This window comes from Ranitomeya variabilis, chromosome 1 (genome assembly GCF_051348905.1).
Source record: "Ranitomeya variabilis isolate aRanVar5 chromosome 1, aRanVar5.hap1, whole genome shotgun sequence".
Taxonomy (NCBI): domain Eukaryota; kingdom Metazoa; phylum Chordata; class Amphibia; order Anura; family Dendrobatidae; genus Ranitomeya; species Ranitomeya variabilis.
In genome coordinates, this window is record NC_135232.1 from 554,555,072 (window position 1) to 554,574,456 (window position 19,385).

At 45.9% G+C, this 19,385-nt stretch overlaps 1 protein-coding gene across 1 annotated transcript in view; it reads right to left on the reverse strand.

Moving 5' to 3' along the window:
• Positions 1-11,805: 11,805 nt before the first annotated feature.
• Positions 11,806-19,385, reverse strand: part of LOC143767623 (ephrin-A3-like) — a 102,382-nt gene continuing 94,802 nt past the window's right edge. The window contains exons 2-5 of the mRNA XM_077256062.1: positions 18,039-18,328; positions 15,870-15,935; positions 15,706-15,783; positions 11,806-13,284 (exon numbers count right to left, since the gene is read on the reverse strand). Of these exons, the coding sequence (XP_077112177.1) occupies positions 13,163-13,284; positions 15,706-15,783; positions 15,870-15,935; positions 18,039-18,328 (556 nt within the window). The 3' untranslated portion in view covers positions 11,806-13,162. The remainder of the gene's footprint in view (positions 13,285-15,705; positions 15,784-15,869; positions 15,936-18,038; positions 18,329-19,385) is intronic.

Here is a 19,385-nt window from a genome sequence, read left to right on the forward strand (position 1 = left end):
CAATGCAGCCTTTCTGGCGACTAATTATCCTAGGTGCAGTTCCCTGTCTGACCTGAGGGTAAGGGGGGCTCCAGAGAGCTGAGTTCCAAATCGGAATTAGGAAGTGGGATATAAATAAATCCCCTTCAGAAAAGAACTGGGGGCAACCAAACAACCCCGGTTCATGACATATTGCTGGCAGCGGTGGGATGATAAAAATTTCCCCCATGTGATTCATGACAGATGTGTTGCATATTCCAGGAAAGAGGGGAGCAGGGATCACAGATGTGTCATATTCTAGGACAGCATGGCGCAGGGATCATGGATGTGTTTTATATTCTAGGAGAGAGGAACGCGGGGATCATCATTGTGTTGTATATTCCAGGCGAGGGCGGCACAACGATCATCGATGTGTTGTACAGTGGGTACGGAAAGTATTCAGACCCCTTTAAATTTTTCACTCTGTTTCATTGCAGACATTTGGTAAAAATGTATTAAAAAAGAAAAACTGAAATATCACATGGTCATAAGAATTCAGACCCTTTGCTCACTCATATTTAAGTCACATGCTGTCCATTTCCTTGTGATCCTCCTTGAGATGGTTCTACTCCTTCATTGGAGTCCAGGTGTGTTTAATTAAATTGATAGGACTTGATTTGGAAAGGCACATACATGTCTATAGAAGACATCAAAGCCCACAGTGCATGTCAGTCCAAATAGGAATCATGAAGTCAAATGAACTGGCCAAGGAGCTCTGAGACAGAATTTTGGCAAGGCACAGATCTGGCCAAGGTAACAAAAGAATTTCTGCATTACTGAAGGTTCCTAAGAGCACAGTAGCATCCATAATCCTTTAAGGGAAGAAGTTTGGGACCACCAGAAGTCTTCCTAGACCTGTCCTTCCAGCCAAACTGAGCAATCGTGGGAGAAGAGCCTTGATGATAGAGAACCCCAAGATCACTGTGGCTGAGCTCTAGAGATGCAGTAGGGAGATGGGAGAAAGTTCCACAAAGTCAACCATCACTGCAGCTTCCACCATTCGGGCCTTTATGGCAGAGTGGCCCGACGAAAGCCTCTCATCAATGCAAGACATATGAAAAGCCCACATGCTTAAAAACTCATGAAGGACTCCCAGACTATGAGAAATAAGATTCACTGGTCTGATAAGATGAAGATAGACCTTTTTGGTGATAATTCTAAGCGGTATGTGTGGAGAAAACCAGAAACTGCTCATCACCTACCCAATACAATCCCAACAGTGAAACATGGTGGTGGCAGCATCATGCTATGGGGGTGTTTTCAGCTGCAGGGAAAGGACAACTGGTTGCCAATGAAGGAAACATGAATGCGGCCAAGTACAGAGATATCCTGGATGAAAACCTCTTCAGACTTGGCCGAAGGTTCACTTTCCAACAAGACAATGACCCTAAGCACACAGCTAAACTAACAAAGGAGTGGCTACAGAACAACTCTGTGACCATTCTTGACTGGCCAAGCCAGAGCCCTGAACTAAACCCAATTGAGCATCTCTGGAGAGACCTGAAAATGGCTGTCCACCAACGTTCACCATCCAACCTGATGGAACTGGAGAGGATCTGCAAGGAAGAATGGCAGAGGATCTCCAAATCCAGGTGTGAAAAACTTGTTGCATCATTCCCAAGACAACTCATGGCTGTACTAGCTCAAAAGGGTGCTTCTACTCCATACTGAGCAAAGGGTCTGAATACTTATGACCATGTGAGATTTCAGTTTTTCTTTTTAAATAAATTTGCAAAAAATCTACATTTGTTTTTTTCTTCAGTTAAGATGGGGTGCAGAGTGTAAATTAATGAGAAAAAAAACTTTTTTGAATTTACCAAAAGGCTGCAGTGAAACAAAGTGAAAAATTTAAAGGGGTCTGAATACTTTCTGTACCCACTGTATATACAGGTGTTTCTCACAAAATTAGAATATAAAAAAATTAATTTATTTCAGTTCTTCAATACAAAAAGTGAATCTCATTATATAGAGTCATTACAGAGTGATCTATTTTAAGTGTTTATTTCTGTTAATGTTGATTATGGCTTACAGCCAATGAAAACCCAAAAGTCATTATCTCAGTAAATTAGAATACTTTATAACACCAGCTTGAAAAATGATTTTAAAGTCCGAAATGTTGGCCTACTGAAATGTATATTCAGTAAATGCACTCAATACTTGGTCAGGGCTCCTTTTGCATCAATTACTGCATCAATGCTGCGCGGCATGGAGGCGATCAGCCTGTGGAACTGCTGAGGTGTTATGGAAGCCCAGGTTGCTTTGATAGCAGCCTTCAGCTCGCCTGCATTGTTGGGTCTGGTGTCTCATCTTCCTCTTGACAATACCCCATAGATTCTCAATGGGGTTAAGGTCAGGTGAGTTTGCTGGCTAATCAAGCACAGTGAAACTTTTGTTTTTAAATCAGGTATTGGTACTTTTGGCAGTGTGGACAGGTGCCAAGTCCTGCTGGAGAATGAAATTTCCATCTCCAAAAAGCTTATCGCAGAGGGAAGCATGAAATGCTCTAAAATTTCCTGGTAGACGGCTGCGCTGACTTTCGTCTTGATAAAACACAGTGGACCTACACCAGCAGATGACTTCGCTCCCCAAACCATCACTGATTGTGGAAACTTCACACTAGACCTCCAGCAGCTTGAATTGTGTGCCTCTCTCCACTCTTCCTTCAGACTCTGGGACTTTGATTTCCAAATGAAATGCAACATTTACTTTCATCTGAAAACAACACCTTGGACCACTGAGCAACAGTCCAATTCTTTTTCTCCTTGTCCCAGGTAAGATGCTTCTGGCATTGTCTATTGCTCATGAATGGCTTGACACAACAAAATGCGACAGTTGTAGCCAATGTCCTGGATATAGTCTGTGTGCGGTGGCTCTTGAAGCAATGACTTCAGCAGCAGTCCACTCCTTGTAAATGTCCTCAAAATGTTCAAATGGCCTTTTCTTAATCCTTTCAAGGCTACGGTTATCACCGTTGCTTGTGCACCTTTTTCTACCACACTTTTTCCTTCCACTCAACTTTCCACTAATATGCTTGGATAGAGCACTCTGTGAACAGCCAGCTTTTTTAGCAATGGCCTTTTGTGACTTACCCTCCTTGTGAAGAGTGTCAATGACTGCCTTCTAGACATCTGTCAAGTCAGCAGTCTTCCCCATGATTGTGGAGCCCTTGAAACAGACTAAGGGACTTTTTTAAAAGCTTAGGAAGCCTTTGCAGGTTTTTTGTTAATTATTCTAATTTACTGAGATAATGACTTTTGGGTTTTCATTGGCTGTAAGCCATAATCATCAACATTAACAGAAATAAACACGTGAAATAGATCACTCTGTTTGAAATGACTATATGAGTTTGCCTTTTTGTATTGAAGAACTGAATGAATTCATTTTTTCATGATATTCTAATTTTGTGAGAAGCACCTGTATATTCAAGGCGAGAGGGGCGTGGGGGATACATTTTATGTATATTCCTGGCAAGTGAGGCGCGGGGACCATGGACGTGTTGTATATTCTAGGTGAGAGGGGAGTGAGAATCATGGATGTGTCATGTATTCCAGGAGAGAGGGGCATGGGGATCATCGATGTGTTGTATATACAGTGGGGGGGAAAAAATATTTAGTCAGCCACCAATTGTGCAAGTTCTCCCACTTAAAAAGATGAGAGGCCTGTAATTGTAGACCACAACTATGAGAGTCAAAATTGAGAAAACAAATCCAGAAAATCACCTTGTCCGATTTGGCAAGATTAACTTGTCAAATTATGGTGGTAAATAAGTATTTGTTCATTAACAAAAGTTCATCTCAATATTTTGTTATATATCCTTTGTTGGCAATGACAGAGGTCAAACATTTTCTGTAAGTCTTCATAAGGTTGGCACACACTGTAGGTGGTATGTTGGCCCATTCCTCCATGCAGAGCTCCTTTAGTACAGTCATGTTTTGGGCCTGTTGCTGGGCAACACGGACTTTCAACTCGCTCCAACGGTTTTCTATGGGGTTGAGATCTGGAGACTGGCTAGGCCACACCAGGACCTTCATATGCTTTTTACGAAGCCACTCCTTTGTTGCCCTGGCTGATGGAGGGAGGTTTGCACTCAAAAGCTCATGATACATGGCCCCATTTACTCTTTCATGAACACAGATCAGTCGTCCTGGTCCCTCTGCAGAGAAACAGCCCCAATGCATGATGTTTCCACCTCCATGCTTCACAGTAGGTATGGTGGTCTTTGGCTGCAACTCCGCATTCTGTCTCCTCCAAACATGATGAGTTTTGTTTCTACCAAACAGTTCTACTTTGGTTTCATCAGAGCATATGACATTCTCCCAATACTCTTCTGGATAATCCAAATGCTATCTATCAAACATCAGATGGACCCAGACATGTACTGGCTTAAGCAGGGGGACACATCTGGTACTGCAGGATCTGAGTCCCTGGCAGCGTAGTGTGTTACGAATGGTAGACTTTATTACGGTGGTCCCAGCTCTATTCAGGTCATTCACTAGGTCTCCCTAACCCGTGTGGTTCTAGTACTTTTGCTCACCGTTCTTGTGACCATTTTGACCCCCCACGGGGTGAGATCTTGCATGGAGCCCCAGATCGAGAGAGATTATCAGTGGTCTTGTATGTCTTCCATTTTCTTACCATTGCTCCCACAGTTGATTTCATCACACCAAGCTGCTTGCCTATTGCAGATTCAGTCTTCCCAGCCTGGTGCAGGGCTACAATTTTGTTTCTGGTATCCTTCGAAATCTCTTTGGTCTTCACAATAGTGGAGTTTCGAGTGTGACTGTTTGAGGTTGTGGACAGGTGTCTTTTATACTGATAAGTTCAAACAGATGCCTTTACTACAGCCAATGAGTGGAGGACAGAGGAACCTCTTAACCCCTTTACCCCCTAAGGGTGGTTTGCACGTTAATGACCGGGCCAATTTTTACATTTCTGACCACTGTCCCTTTATGAGGTTATAACTCTGGAACGCTTCAACGGATCACTGTGATTCTGACATTGCTTTCTCGTGACATATTGTACTTCATGATAGTGGTAATGCCATTAAATCACAGAGATATGTTGCACAAAATACTTAATAAGTAAAATTTCCCACATGTCTACTTTACATCAGCACAATTTTGGAAACAAATTTTTTTTTTGTTAGGGAGTTAAAAGTTGACCAGCAATTTCTCATTTTTACACCATTTTTTTTTTTAGGGACCACATCACATTTGAAGTCACATCTAGATGTGTTGTGAGAGCTTTGAACCCCCAAGTGTTTCACTTCAGTTAACACAGAGCCGTGAAAATAAAAATTCTTTTGTTTTTCCACAAAAATTATTTTTTAGCCCCCAGTTTTGTATTTTCCCAAGGGTAACAGAAGAAATTGGACCCCAAAAGTTGTTGTCCAATTTGTCCCGAGTACGCTGATACCCCATATGTGGGGGGGAACCACCGTTTAGGCGCATGGCAGAGCTCGGAAGGGAAGGAGCGCCATTTGGAATGCAGACTTAGATGGATTGGTCTGCAGGCGTCATGTTGCATTTGCAGAGCCCCTGATGTACCTAAACAGTAGAAACCCCCCACAAGTGACCCCGTATTGGAAACTAGACCCCCCAAGGAACTTATCTAGATGTGTCGTGAGAACTTTGAACCCCCAAGTGTTTCACTAGAGTTAATAACGCAGAGCCGTGAAAATAAAAAAATCCTTTTTTTTTTTTCCCCACAAAAATGATTTTTGTTTATCCCCCCAAATTTTTATTTTCCCAAGGGTAACAAGAGAAATTGGACCCCAGAAGTTGTCCAATTTGTCCGGAGTACGCTGATACCCCATATGTTGGGGTAAACCCCTGTTTGGGCGCACAGGAGAGCTCGGAAGGGAAGGAGCACTGTTTTACTTTTTCAACGCAGAATTGGCTGGAATTGAGATCAGACGCCATGTCGCGTTTAGAGAGCCCTGATGTGCCTAAACAGTGGAAAACTCAAATTCTAACTGAAACCCTAACCCAAACACACCCCTAATCCCAACCAAACCCCTAACCCCAACACACCCCTAACCACACCCCTAACCCTGTCACACCCCTAACCCTAATCCCAACCGAAAATGTAATCCAAACCCTAACCCTAGCCCTAATGGGAAAATGGAAATAAATACATTTTATTAATTTTATTATTTTCCCCTAACTAAGGGGGTGATGAAGGGGGGTTTGATTTACTTTTATAGTGGGTTTTTTAGCGGATTTTTATGATTGGCAGCTGTCGCACACTAAAAGACGCTTTTTATTGCAAAAAATATTTTTTTGCGTTGCCACATTTTGAGAGCTATAATTTTTCCATATTTTGGTCCACAGAGTCATGTGAGGTCTTGTTTTTTGCGGGACGAGTTGACGTTTTTATTGGTATCATTTTTGGGCACGTGACATTTTTTGATCGCTTTTTATTCCGATTTTTGTGAGGCAGTATGACCAAAAACCAGCTATTCATGAATTTCTTTTGGGGGGGCATTTATACCGTTCCGCGTTTGGTAAAATGGATAAAGCATTTTTATTCTTCGGGTCAGTACGATTACAGCGATACCTCATTTATATTTTTTTATGTTTTGGCGCTTTTATACGATAAAAACTTTTATAGAAAAAATAATTATTTTTGCATCGCTTTATTCTGAGGACTATAACTTTTTTTATTTTTTCACTGATGACGCTGTATGGTGGCTCGTTTTTTGCGGGACAAGATGACGTTTTCAGCGGTACCATGTTTATTTATATCTGCCTTTTTGATCGCGTGCTATTCCACTTTCTGTTCAGTGGTATAATAAAGCGTTGTTTTTTGCCTCGTTTTTTTTATTTTTTTTTTACAGTGTTCACTGAAGGGGTTAACTAGTTGGACAGTTTTATAGGTGGGGTTGATACGGACGCAGCGATACTAAATATGTGTACTTTTATTGTTTTGTTTAGATAAAGGAATGTATTTATTGGAACTATATATATATATATATATATATATATATATATATATATATATATATATATATATATATATATATATATATATATATATATATATATATATATATATATATATTTTTTTTTTTTTTATTTAGGATTTTTTTTTTTTTACACATGGAAATATTTATTTTTTTTTACTTTGCCCCAGGGGGGGACCTCACAGTAAAGTGAAAGCTCGCTGATCTGACACTTTGCTGTGCACTGTGTCAGATCAGCGCTCTGACGTGCACAGCAGGGAGGCTTCCCGGCACCTGCTCTGAGCAGGCGCTGTGAAGCCACCTCCTTGCAGGACCCGGATGCAGCCCCGCGGCCATTTTGGATCCGGGGCCTGCAGGGAAAAGAAGGTAGGAGCCCCCTCCCTGCGCGATGCTTCCCTATTCCGCCGGAACACTGCGATCATGTTTGATCGCAGTGTGCCGGGGGTTAATGTGCCGGGGGCGGTCCGTGACCACTCCTGGCACATAGTGCCGGATGTCAGCTGCGATAGTCAGCTGACACCCGGCCGCGCTTTCCCCGTGAGCGCGGCCGATCGCTATGAGGTACTATCCCGTCGGTGGGCATACGGGCCCAACCCACCTCGACGGGATAGTACGTCTAATGTCAGAAAGGGGTTAAAGAAGTTTCAGGTCTGTGAGAGACAGAAATCTTGCATGTTTTTAGGTGACCGAATACTTATGTTCCACCATAATTTGAAAAATAAATCTTGCAAAATCAGACAAGGTGATTTTCTGGATTTGTTTTCTCATTTTGACTCATAGTTGTGGTCTACATATGTCAATTACAGGCCTCATCTTCTTAAGTGGGAGAACTTGCACAATTGGTGGCTGACTAAAAACTTTTTTCCCCACTGTATATAGCCCAGAAGAGAGGGGCGTGATAATCGATGTGTTGTATATTCTACGCGAGAGGGGCGCAGGGATCGTCGGTGTCATATATTCCAGGCAAGACTGGCTCGGGGATCATGGATGTGTCGTATCTTCTGGCGAGAGGGACGCGGGGATCATTGATGTGTCATATATTGTAAGGGAGGGGAGCGGGGATCATGGATGTGTTATATATTCTAGGAGACGGGCGTGGGGACTGTGGATGTGTTGTATATTCTAGACAAGGGCACAGGATCATCGACGTGTTGTATATTCTAGGCGAGAGGGGCACGTGGATCATCGATGTGTTGTATATAAATATTAAAGGAGGGGCGAAGGGATCATCAATGTGTTGTATATTGTAGACGAGATGGGTGTGGGGATCATGGAGGAGTGGATGTGTCGTATACTCAAGGCAAGAAGGGCACGGGGATCATCGATGTGTCGTGTATTCTAGGCAAAAGGGGAACAGGGACTGTGGATATGTCGTATATTCTAGGAGAGAGGGGTGCAGAGTTCATCGATGTGTCATTCTAGGCGAGAGGGGATCGTGGATAGGTTGTATATTCCAGGCGAGAGGGGCACAGGGAGCGTCGATGTGTTGTATATTCTTGGCGAGAGGGGCCGGGGGATAATCGATGTGTCATATATTCCAGGGGAGAGGGGTGCGAGGATAATCGGTGTCATTCTAGGCGAGAGGGTTGCGGGGATCATCGATGTGTCATATATTCTTGGTGAGAGGGGCGCGGGGATAGAGAATGTGTCATATATTCTAGGCGATAAGGGCATGGGGATCATCGATGTGTTGTATATAAATATTCCAGGAGAGAGGGGCGAAGGCATCATCGATGTGTTGTATATTCCAGGCGAGAGGGGCGTGGGGATCTTCGATGGGTCGTATATTCAAGGAAAGAGGAGCAGGGGGATAACCGATGGGTTATATATTCCAGGCGAGAGGGGCGCGGGGATAATCGATGTGTCGTATTCCAGGCGAGAGGACTGTGGATGTGTTGTATATTCCAGGCGAGAGGACTGTGGATGTGTTGTACATTCCAGGCGAGAGGGGCGTGGGGATCTTCGATGGGTCGTATATTCAAGGAAAGAGGAGCAGGGGGATAACCGATGGGTTATATATTCCAGGCGAGAGGGGCGCGGGGATAATCGATGTGTCATATTCCAGGCAAGAGGACTGTGGATGTGTTGTATATTCCAGGCGAGAGGACTGTGGATGTGTTGTATATTCCAGGCGAGAGGGGCGTGGGGATAATCGGGGTGTGTGAGTATATGTGTGTGTGTATATATATATATATATATATATATATATATATATATATATATATATATATATATATATATATATATATATATATATATATATATATATTGTATATACACCCTCTCATTTAAAGGTTTTTCTGTATTTTCATGACTATAAAAATGCAAATTCACACTGAAGGCATCAAAACTGAATTAACACATGTGGAATTATATACTTAAAAAAGAGAGCAACAACTGAAAATATGTCTTACATTCTAGGTTCTTCAAAGTAGCCACCTTTTGCTTTGATGACTGCTTTGCACAGTCTTGGCATTCTCTTGATGAGCTTCAAGAGGTAATCTCCGGAAATGGTTTTCACTTCACAGGTGTGCCCTGTCAGGTTTAATAAGTGGGATTTATTGCCTTATAAATTGGGTTGGGACCATCAGTTGTGTTGAGCAGAAGTCTGGTGGATACACAGCTGATAGTCCTACTGAATAGACTGTTAGCTGCTTTTTTCTTGCCATAATACAAAGTCTAAGTAAAGAAAAACGAGTGGCCATCATTACTTTAAGAAATGAAGGTCAGCCAGTCTGAAAAATTGGGAAAACTTTGAAAGTGTCCCCAAGTGCAGTTGCAAAAACCATCAAGCGTTACAAAGAAACTGGCTCACATGAGGACCGCCCCAGGAAACGAAGACCAAGAGTCACCTCTGCTTCTGAGGATAAGTTTATCCGAGTCACCAGCCTCAGAAATCGCAGGTTAACAGCAGCTCAGATTACAGACCAGGTCAAAGCCACACAGAGTTCTAGCAGCAGACACATCTCTACAACAACTGTTAAGAGGAGACTTTGTGCAGCAGGCCTTCGTGGTAAAATAGCTGCTAGGAAACTACTGCTAAGGACAGGCAACAAGCAGAAGAGACTTGTTTGGGCTAAAGAACACAAGGAATGGACATTAGACCAGTGGAAATCTGTGCTTTGGTCTGATGAGTCCAAATTTGAGATCTTTGGTTCCAACCACCGTGTCTTTGTGCGACGCAGAAAAGGTGAACGGATGGACTCTACATGCCTGGTTCCCACCGTGAAGCATGGAGGAGGTGGTGTGATGGTGTGGGGGTGCTTTGCTGGTGACACTGTTGGGGATTTATTCAAAATTGAAGGAATACTGAACCAGCATGGCTACCACAGCATCTTGCAACGGCATGCTATTCCATCCAGTTTGCGTTTAGCTGGATCATTTATTTTTCAACAGGACAATGACCCCAAACACACCTCCAGGCTGTGAAAGGGCTATTTGACCAAGGAGGAGAGTGATTGGGTGCTACGCCAGATGAACTGGCCTCCACAGTCACCAGACCTGAACCCAATCGAGATGGTTTGGCGTGAGCTGGACCGCAGAGTGAAGGCAAAAGGGCCAGCAAGTGCTAAGCAGCTCTGGGAACTCCTTCAAGATTGTTGGAAGACCATTTCCGGTGACTACCTCTTGAAGCTCATCAAGAGAATGCCAAGAGTGTGCAAAGTAGTCATCAAAGCAAAAGGTGGCTTCTTTGAAGAAACTAGAATATAAGACATAATTTCAGTTGTTTCACACTTTTTTGTTAAGTATATAATTCCACGTGTTAATTCATAGTTTTGATGCCTTCAGTGTGAATTTACAATTTTCATAGTCATGAAAATACAGAAAAATCTTTGTGAGGTGTGTCCAAATTTTTGGTCTGTACTGTATATATATTTTCCAGGAGAGAGGGGCGCAAGGATCATCAATGTGTCATATATTCCAGGCGAGAGGGGCGCGGGGATAATCGATGTGTTGTATATTCCAGGTGAGAGTGGCCTGGGGATCATCAATGTGTTGAATATATTTTCCAGGCGAGAGAGGCACAGGGATCATGGATGTGTTGTATATTCCAGGCGAGGGGGGATCATGGATATGTTGTATATTACAGGCGAGAGGGGCATAGAGACTGTGGAAGTGTTGTATATTCCAGGCGAGAGGACTGTGGATATGTTGTATATTCTAGGCGAGAGGGGCGCAGAGATTGTGGATATGTCAAATTCCAGGCGAGAGGGGAGCAGGGACTGTGGATGTGTCGTATATTCTAGGTGAGAGGGGAGCAGGGACTGTGGATGTGTCATATATTCCAGGCGAGAGGGGAGCGGGGCCTGTGGATGTATCACATATATTCCAGGTGAGAAGGGAGCGGGGACTGTAGATGTATCGTATATTCCAGGCGAGAGGGGACTGTGGATGTGTTGTATATTCCAGTCGAGAGGGTCGCGGGGACTGTGGATGTGCCATATATTCCAGACGGGAGGGGCGCGGGGACTAGGGATGTGTTGTAAAATCCAGGCGAGAGGCGCACGGGGATAATCGATTTGTTGTATATTCCAGGCGAGAGGACTGTGGATGGGTTGTATATTCTAGGAGAGAGGACTGTGGATGTGTCGTATATTCCAGGAGAGAGGACTGTGGATGTGAGGTATATTCCAGGCGAGAGGGGAGCGGGGACTGTCAATCTGTCGTCTATTCCAGGCAAGAGGGGGTGGAAACTGAGCTGTGTCGTATATTTCAGGCGAGGTACGGTGACCATGGCGGTGTCATGTTTTCCAGGTGAGAGGACCACGGATGTGTTCAGATTCGCACCTTGCCCCCAATTCCCAGCACGCACAAGTGACAAGTCAAGTTTGTTCTTTTATTTGTTTTCTAGGTTTACAGCATTATATGAAAATCACAGCCGATGCCGTTCATAAAAATGTCAGTCTGATATTTATTCTCAAAGTGTCTGTGCATTGCATAGGTGGAGATGTGCCTTCATAGAAGACAACACTTGTATTTACAGTTCGGGCAGAAGGGACAATGTATACATCATCGAAAAGACTGCATACATACAATATAGATAGACATGTATATACAACGCCATTCTGTCTCCTGCATGCTGCTCTCCCCTGACAGTTCTGTACAGCAGGGTCCTGCTGTATTACAGAGGATCTGGTTCCCCACCTGCCCCCCCAATTCCTCAAGACTGAGAACTCCTGGGGTATTGACCATCAAGCAGTGGATGTCCTCGGGTTCTGGGGTAATTTAGTGCAATTTCCTCCCATCACACAGGTGTGATTTAGAGTTGTGGGTACTCATAGGCCATTGTAGACTGACTAGATGAGGGTACTCCATCTGCTGCATTCAGGCTCTGCTACGAATGTTGGTTCAATTACAGTATATCCTGAACCCCCAAAAGACTGGGCGCTAATCCCAATTCTGGGCGTCACACGAAGCTGCGGCCATCACTACAGGTCTGGTACTTCCACCTCCTCCGGTATTTTGCAGACTTATCGTCCATTGCATCAGTTGGCTTGTTATATATCATGTGTCGGTGGTCTGTGGGGAGGAGGAGGAGGACAAAATATGGCACTAGAAAGTGGGAGACAGGTACATTTGGTATGTAAAGGTTTCTGCTACTGTGCTCAATGCACTTGATAAATCCATGAGGCTGGCGATAATCTGAGCAAGAGATCACAAGGGGATGAGATACTGAAAAGAACCACAGGTCAACATGTCCAGAAGAAATGCAGGAAACCAACTTGGGACGGTAAGGCTGACTAATACGATGGTCTGTTGTCACCCCAAGGTCCTGCACTCAGTGTGCATTCTGTCCTCGCAGGAAACTAGCGGGCATAGGCACTAAAGTATTAACAGCCCATAGTTATGGCTGCCAGGTGTACATCGGGGCCGGGACGAAGCAGGCTCCTGTGGATCACAAGCTCGTGGCAGCAGCTCCTTGGCCCGGTCTTCTCACTAATATTATTGAAGAGATCACGCGACCTCAGTAGTTTCCACTGGTGTCTGAGTTGTGATTTTAGTCCTGAAGTTTCATTCTTTATAAAGGAAAGTTTAAAAAAAAAAAAAAAAAAAAAGATGACTAAGGACGCTGCTCCTCCCTTCAGCCGTGACCCAACCTGTGCAGTCCATACAGAGTTCTGACTGTGGAGTGAGCGTTCGTTTTCCAGCTCCGAGGTCTTCAGTCCTGACACAAGAAAACTAAGATGCCAAGAGAGTAATTAGGAGAAGAGAGACGGTCACAGTCAAATGTAAGTGTTCCCGCTTCGGGCTCGTCCCGCTAATGCTTTTCTCCAACTTGGGGATCTCGGGATTAAAGTTACCTGAAATAAAAGAGGGAAAAGGTTTGTGCATTGCCCTATACCCAAAATACAAGCGATGGTCTGACGTTTTTAACAGTAAACAACAGCGACCTCATCAGAACGGAATCTGCGATTGGAAATGGAAAACAAGAGCACAACTCAATAGACAACAGACATGGGCCAAGGGGGATGGGGGGGGGGGGTGAGATGGGCAGATACAGGCCCATAGTATGAGACACGGCTGAGGTAGGAGGGGGACAGGCTGGGGCCGCAATCAGAGGTGGGTATAGACTAGCTGCAGTCCAAGAGGCGGGCAGAGACGGGCCAAAACCAGTGCACAAGAGACGGATCAAGCGAGTGGAGACTAGCTGCAGTTCAGGAGGTGGGCAGAAATGGGGCTGGTCCATAGTACGAGAGAAGGCTGAGGCAGGAAGGGGACAGACTGGGACCACAGTCCGAGAGGGAGGAGGAGACAAGCTGCAGTCCGAGAAGCAGACAGAGACGATCCACAGTACAAGAGACGGTGAGGCAGGAGGGGGACAGGCTGGAGCCACAGTCTGAGAGACGGTTGGAGACTAGCTGGAGCTGCAGTCCAAGGGCAGGACAGGATGGGGACAGAGTATGAGAGATGCCTGAGGCAGGAGGGGACAGGCTGGGGCTACAGTCAGAGGCAGGTGGAAACTAGCTGCTGTCCAAGAGGAGGGCAGAGATGGGCTGGGGCCATAGTATAAGAGACAGCTGAAGCAGGAGGGGGGACAGGCTGGGACCACAGTCTGAGAGGCGGAAAGAGACGAGCTGCAGTCCAAGACGCAGGCAGAAGCAGGCCGGGCCATAGTACGAGAGATGGCTGAGGCAGGAGGGGACACAGTCCGAGAGGCGGGTGGAGACAAGCTGCAGTCCGAGAAGCGGACAGAGAAAGACTGGACCAGAGTACGAGAAGCGACTGAGGCAGCAGGGGACAGGATGGGGCCACAGTGCGATAGGCGACGAGCAAGGACCACAACCCAAGAGGCAGGTGGAGACTAGCTGGCGCTGCAGTCCAAGAGAAAGTCTGGGGTCAGAGTACGAAGAGGTGGCTGAGACAGGAGGGGATGATCCAGGAACAGCAGGTCCTTCTGGAGCCCATGAAAGCTCAGAGTCACCCTATGATGTTGTTCCGCTGGCCACATTAAGAGCTAACCATGACTAAAGGGAAATGGAGCCGCTTGTGTGAAGGTCTGGCTGCGAGCACAGGAAAGAGAAACAAAGGCCAGGAAGAATCCATGTCTAAGCTCCAACTACCAAGTACTGAAGATCACTGCACACTCCAATAGAAAGTTTTGCAAAAGTATTATTACAAGTTTATTCAAAATTTATTTCAACAAAAATTTCCATAAAGAATGCCATGAAAGATTGAATTCAGAATGACCGAAAACCCAACGTTTCGACCCTCCTGGGTCTTAATCATGTGGTCACTTGGTTCCAGGTGAGTATGTAAGAGGCAAATAGAGGGGAAGAACAGACCCCTTAATAGATTTCCAGGCAATTATGGCATGTAACTGGTCTCTAAGATTCCTAGCCGTTTTTGCAGCATAGGGCCTTCTGACATAGGGATGGACGTGCCAGCACATCCAGCAGGGTGCGGGAACGTCGCTTGTGCCTACCTACGGCTCATTTCAGGCCTCACGCTGACAAGACGGCCACACACATTAGACGTCCATCCCTATGTCAGAAGGCCCTATGCTGAAAAGACGGCCAGGAATCTTAGAGACCAGTTACGTGCCATAAGTGCCTGGAAATCTATTAAGGGGTCTGTTCTTCCCCTCTATTTGCCTCTCTTAAATACTTACCTGGAACCAAGTAACCCCATGATTAAGGATCAAAACGTTGGGTTTTCGGTCATTCTGAATTCAATTTTTCAGGGCATTCTTTATGGCAATTTTTGTTGAACTAAATTTTGAATAAACTTGTAATATACTTTAGCAAAACTTTCTATTGGAGTGTGCGGTGATCTTCAGTACTTGATTGTTTTGGCTTTACAGTCCGTTACACCAGCACCTCGCTTCTCATGACTTGAGTGCACACCATTCTCCTCTCGGTATGCTCCAACTACAGCAATGAAGCCGCGTCTAAGTAACAGCCGGTCAGAGCTCATTCACTAATCCAGTCATACAGGCCATATGGCTGCAATCCCCGAAACCAAGACAAAAGACGAGCCAGGGCATCAGGAACGAGTGCCCGCAGGCCATCATAGGCGATAAATGTGATTGTCCATCACAGACAAGTCTAAGAACCAGCGAGGCTGCCCTGCAGATCATCGACCACAAATCTACAGCCCCGGGCAAGTGTAGGATACGACCTGGACACAAGTCATAGTGAGAAAAGACATTGCTCAACAAAAAACAGCTAATACATGGCCATCCAGCAGGGGGCAACAGCGGACTATGAGAGGCACGGACTCACCTAGATCTTCAATCTTCATGTCTGGTCCTATCGTGAAGTCAGGCAGCGTGGGAGCGTGCTTCTCTCCTGAGTGGGCCGCTGCAGGGAAGAATAACAGCATTAGCACCCGTCAGCGACAACCACCCCATGGTCCAGATCACCGCGCCGGAACAGCCAATACTTACTGGTGGCACAGCACACGGACACCTTCATCTTCAGGCAGGTGTGCCGGTGGTTGTGAGTTGGAGTTGCTGGGGAAAAAAAAGAAGGAGAATCAAAGCAAAGGAAGAGGAGAAGCTGGAGAGTCTAGTACCTGAGGTGACACTGCCTGTAAGGCAATAAGGAATAACGTGGGCACAACTCGCTAGTGGTGCTCAAGTAGGTGCCCAAACCGTGCTTAGTTAGATAGATAAACTTGGCACACACAGAACATAGATGCGGTGAAATTTAATGAGGTAAAAGTACATACAGTAGACGTTTCGGTCAGTTTTGACCTTCATCAATGTACCTCGTATAGCTATTTTTGAGTCTCAGGGTCATATATGAGAATTCCCAATGTTAATTGGTTGACCGGAGATGCCGCAGTGACACCAGGTCAGGAGACGTAGGAGAGGTGAGATGGATGCAGTATCCACTGCTTGTCCAGTGCGCTCAAATTGGATACTGCGTCCATCTCACCTCTCCTACGTCTCCTGACCTGGTGTCACTGCGGCATCTCCGGTCAACCAATTAACATTGGGAATTCTCATATATGAGACCCTGAGACTCAGAAATAGCTATACGAGGTACATTGCTGAAGGTCAAAACTGACCGAAACGTCTACTGTATGTACTTTTACCTCATTAAATTTCACCGCATCTATGTTCTGTGTGTGCCAAGTTTATCTATCTAACTGCCTGTAAGGCAGCGACTGCAGCAGGAGCCTCCCCACAATATGATCAGTGTATCTCTGTGTGACGTGGGGTGAGGGCATCTGCCATTTACCTGGCAGAATGGGGGAGGGAAGACAATCTCCTCCAAAATAAGGAAGGAAGGAAAAAGACAGTGAAAAAGGGTTTAATCCAAATTAATACATTTTTTTTTAGAAGTGTTGTTGTATACATTTTACCAGTTTTATAAGACGGATGGAAATGATCACTCCCAGGATGCAATGCCCCCAGTGTAACGCCTCCTGTCCCAGCGAGTCCCATCCACTGCACCAGTCACATCTGCAGTTCAGTAGCTGGCCACTAGGGAGAGCTTTGCACTAGCCTTTCAGCGTATTACACAGGCAGCGCCATGTCTGCTCCAGCCAGATTACAGGGCAGTGCGCCCCGGACTGTTAGACCTATCTACAGGGGGAAATTTCCGGATTACAGGACAGTGCGGCCCGGACTGTTAGACCTATCTAAAGGGGGAAATCTCCGGATTACAGGACAGTGCAGCCAGGACTGTAAGACCGATCTATAGGGGGAAATCTCCGGATTACAGGGCAGTGCGTCCCGGACTGTAACACCGATCTATAGGGGGAAATCTCCAGACTACAGGGCAGCGCAGCCCGGACTGTAAGACCGATCTATAGGGGGAAATCTCTGGATTACAGGGCAGTGCAGCCTGAACTATGAGACCTATCTACAGGTGGGAAATCTCCGGATTACAGGACAGTGCGGCCTGGACTATGAGACCTATCTACAGGTGGAAATCTCCGGATTACAGGACAGTGCGGCCTGGACTATGAGACCTATCTACAGGTGGAAATCTCCGGATTACAGGGCAGTACGGCCTGAACTATGAGACCTATTTACAAGCGGAAAACTCCGGATTACAGGACAGTGAGGCATGGACTGTAAAAGCTATCTACAGGGGAAGTGCGGCCTGAACTATGAGACCTATCTACAAGTGGAAAACTCCAGACTACAGGACAGTGCAGCCCGGACTATGAGAACAGTCTACAGGGGGAAATCTTTGGATTGCATGGCAGCGCAGCACAGACTATGAGACCTATCTACAGAGGGAAATCTCCGGATTACAGGGCAGTGCAGCCCGGACTATGAGACCTATCTATAGGGGCAAATATCTGGATTACACGACTATGTGACCCATCTACATGGGGAAATCTCCAGATTACAGGACAGTGCGGCCCGGACTATTGAACCTATCTACAGGAGGAAACCTATCCTCCGGTGTTTGCTGAACGTACCGATCAATCCTCCGGCACTCGCTGAACGTACAGCTATCCTCCAATGGTTGCTGAAAGTACCCATCTATGTTCTGGCGCTCACTAAATATACACATCTACTCTCCGGTACTTTTTGAACATGCACATCTATAATCTGGCGCTCGCTGAACGTACACATCTCTCTTCCGGTACTCACAGATGTAGTAGTAGTTGCTCCCTGCGTGGAACTCGTACCCCAGGGAAAAGGCGCTGTATCGCTGGAACTTCTCGGAGAACTTGATGGGGCTGTGCGGGGAGTGCGTCCGGTTACACTCCCAGCGCTTGAAGCCCTGGCTGATGTTACAGAAGCGGTAGCCGTCGTAATTCACCATGTACAGGGTATACTGCTCCATCCTGTGCTCCGCCGTTGTATCGTTATAATGTGGGCAGTAAATGTCCAGGTAGTCGTTCACATTCACATGAACCGTGTAATCATTGCGCCGCAAACTGGAAGAAATGGAGAGAGACATCAGACACACCGCGCTGCTGAGTCACATGTGCAACATATGACAGGAGTCACCAACGCCACGCAGCTGTAAGTCACATGGGCAACATATCACAGTAGCCACCATAACACAGCTGTGAGTCACATGGGCAACATATCACAGGAGCAGCTGACGCCACACCACAGCTGTGAGACACATGGGTAACATATCACAGAAGCCGCCAACACCACACAGCTGTGAGACACATGAGCAGCTTATCATAGGAGCCGCCACGCCACACTGCACAGCTGTGACACACAGATGCAACATATCACTAGAGCCGCCACGCCATACCAAACAGCTGTGAGTTACATGGGCAACATATCACAGGAGCCACCACCGCAATGCCAAACAGCTGTGAGTCACATGGGCAACATATTACAGGAGCCGCCAGCGCCACACCGCACAGCTGTGAGTCACATGGGCAGCTTACCACAGGATCCGCCATGATACGCTGCACAGCTATGACTCACATGTGCAACATATCACAGGAGCCGCGCACACCACACTGCTGTGAGTGAAATGTGCAAAAAATCACAGGAACCACCATGCCACACAGCTGTGTCATATGTGCAACATATCAGAGGAGCCACACCACACAGCTGAGTGACAAGTGCAACATATCACAGGAGCCGCCACGCCATACTGCACAGCTGTGAGTCACATGTGCAACATATCACAGAAGTTGCAACGCCATACCGCACAGCTGTGAGTCACATGTGCAACATATCACAGGAACCGCCATGTCACACCTCTGTGGGTCACATATACAATATATCACAGAAGCCATCACACTACACAGCTGCGAGTCACATGTGCAGCTTATCACAGAAGCTGCTACGCCACATTGCACAGCTGTAAGTCACATGTGCAACATACCACAGAAGCTAGTATGCCACGCATCTGTGAATCACTTGTGCAACTTATCAAAGAAGCCGCCATGCCAAACCACACAGCTGTTAGTCCCATGTGCAACATATAACAGAAAACACTACACCATACAGCAAAGTTGTGAGCCA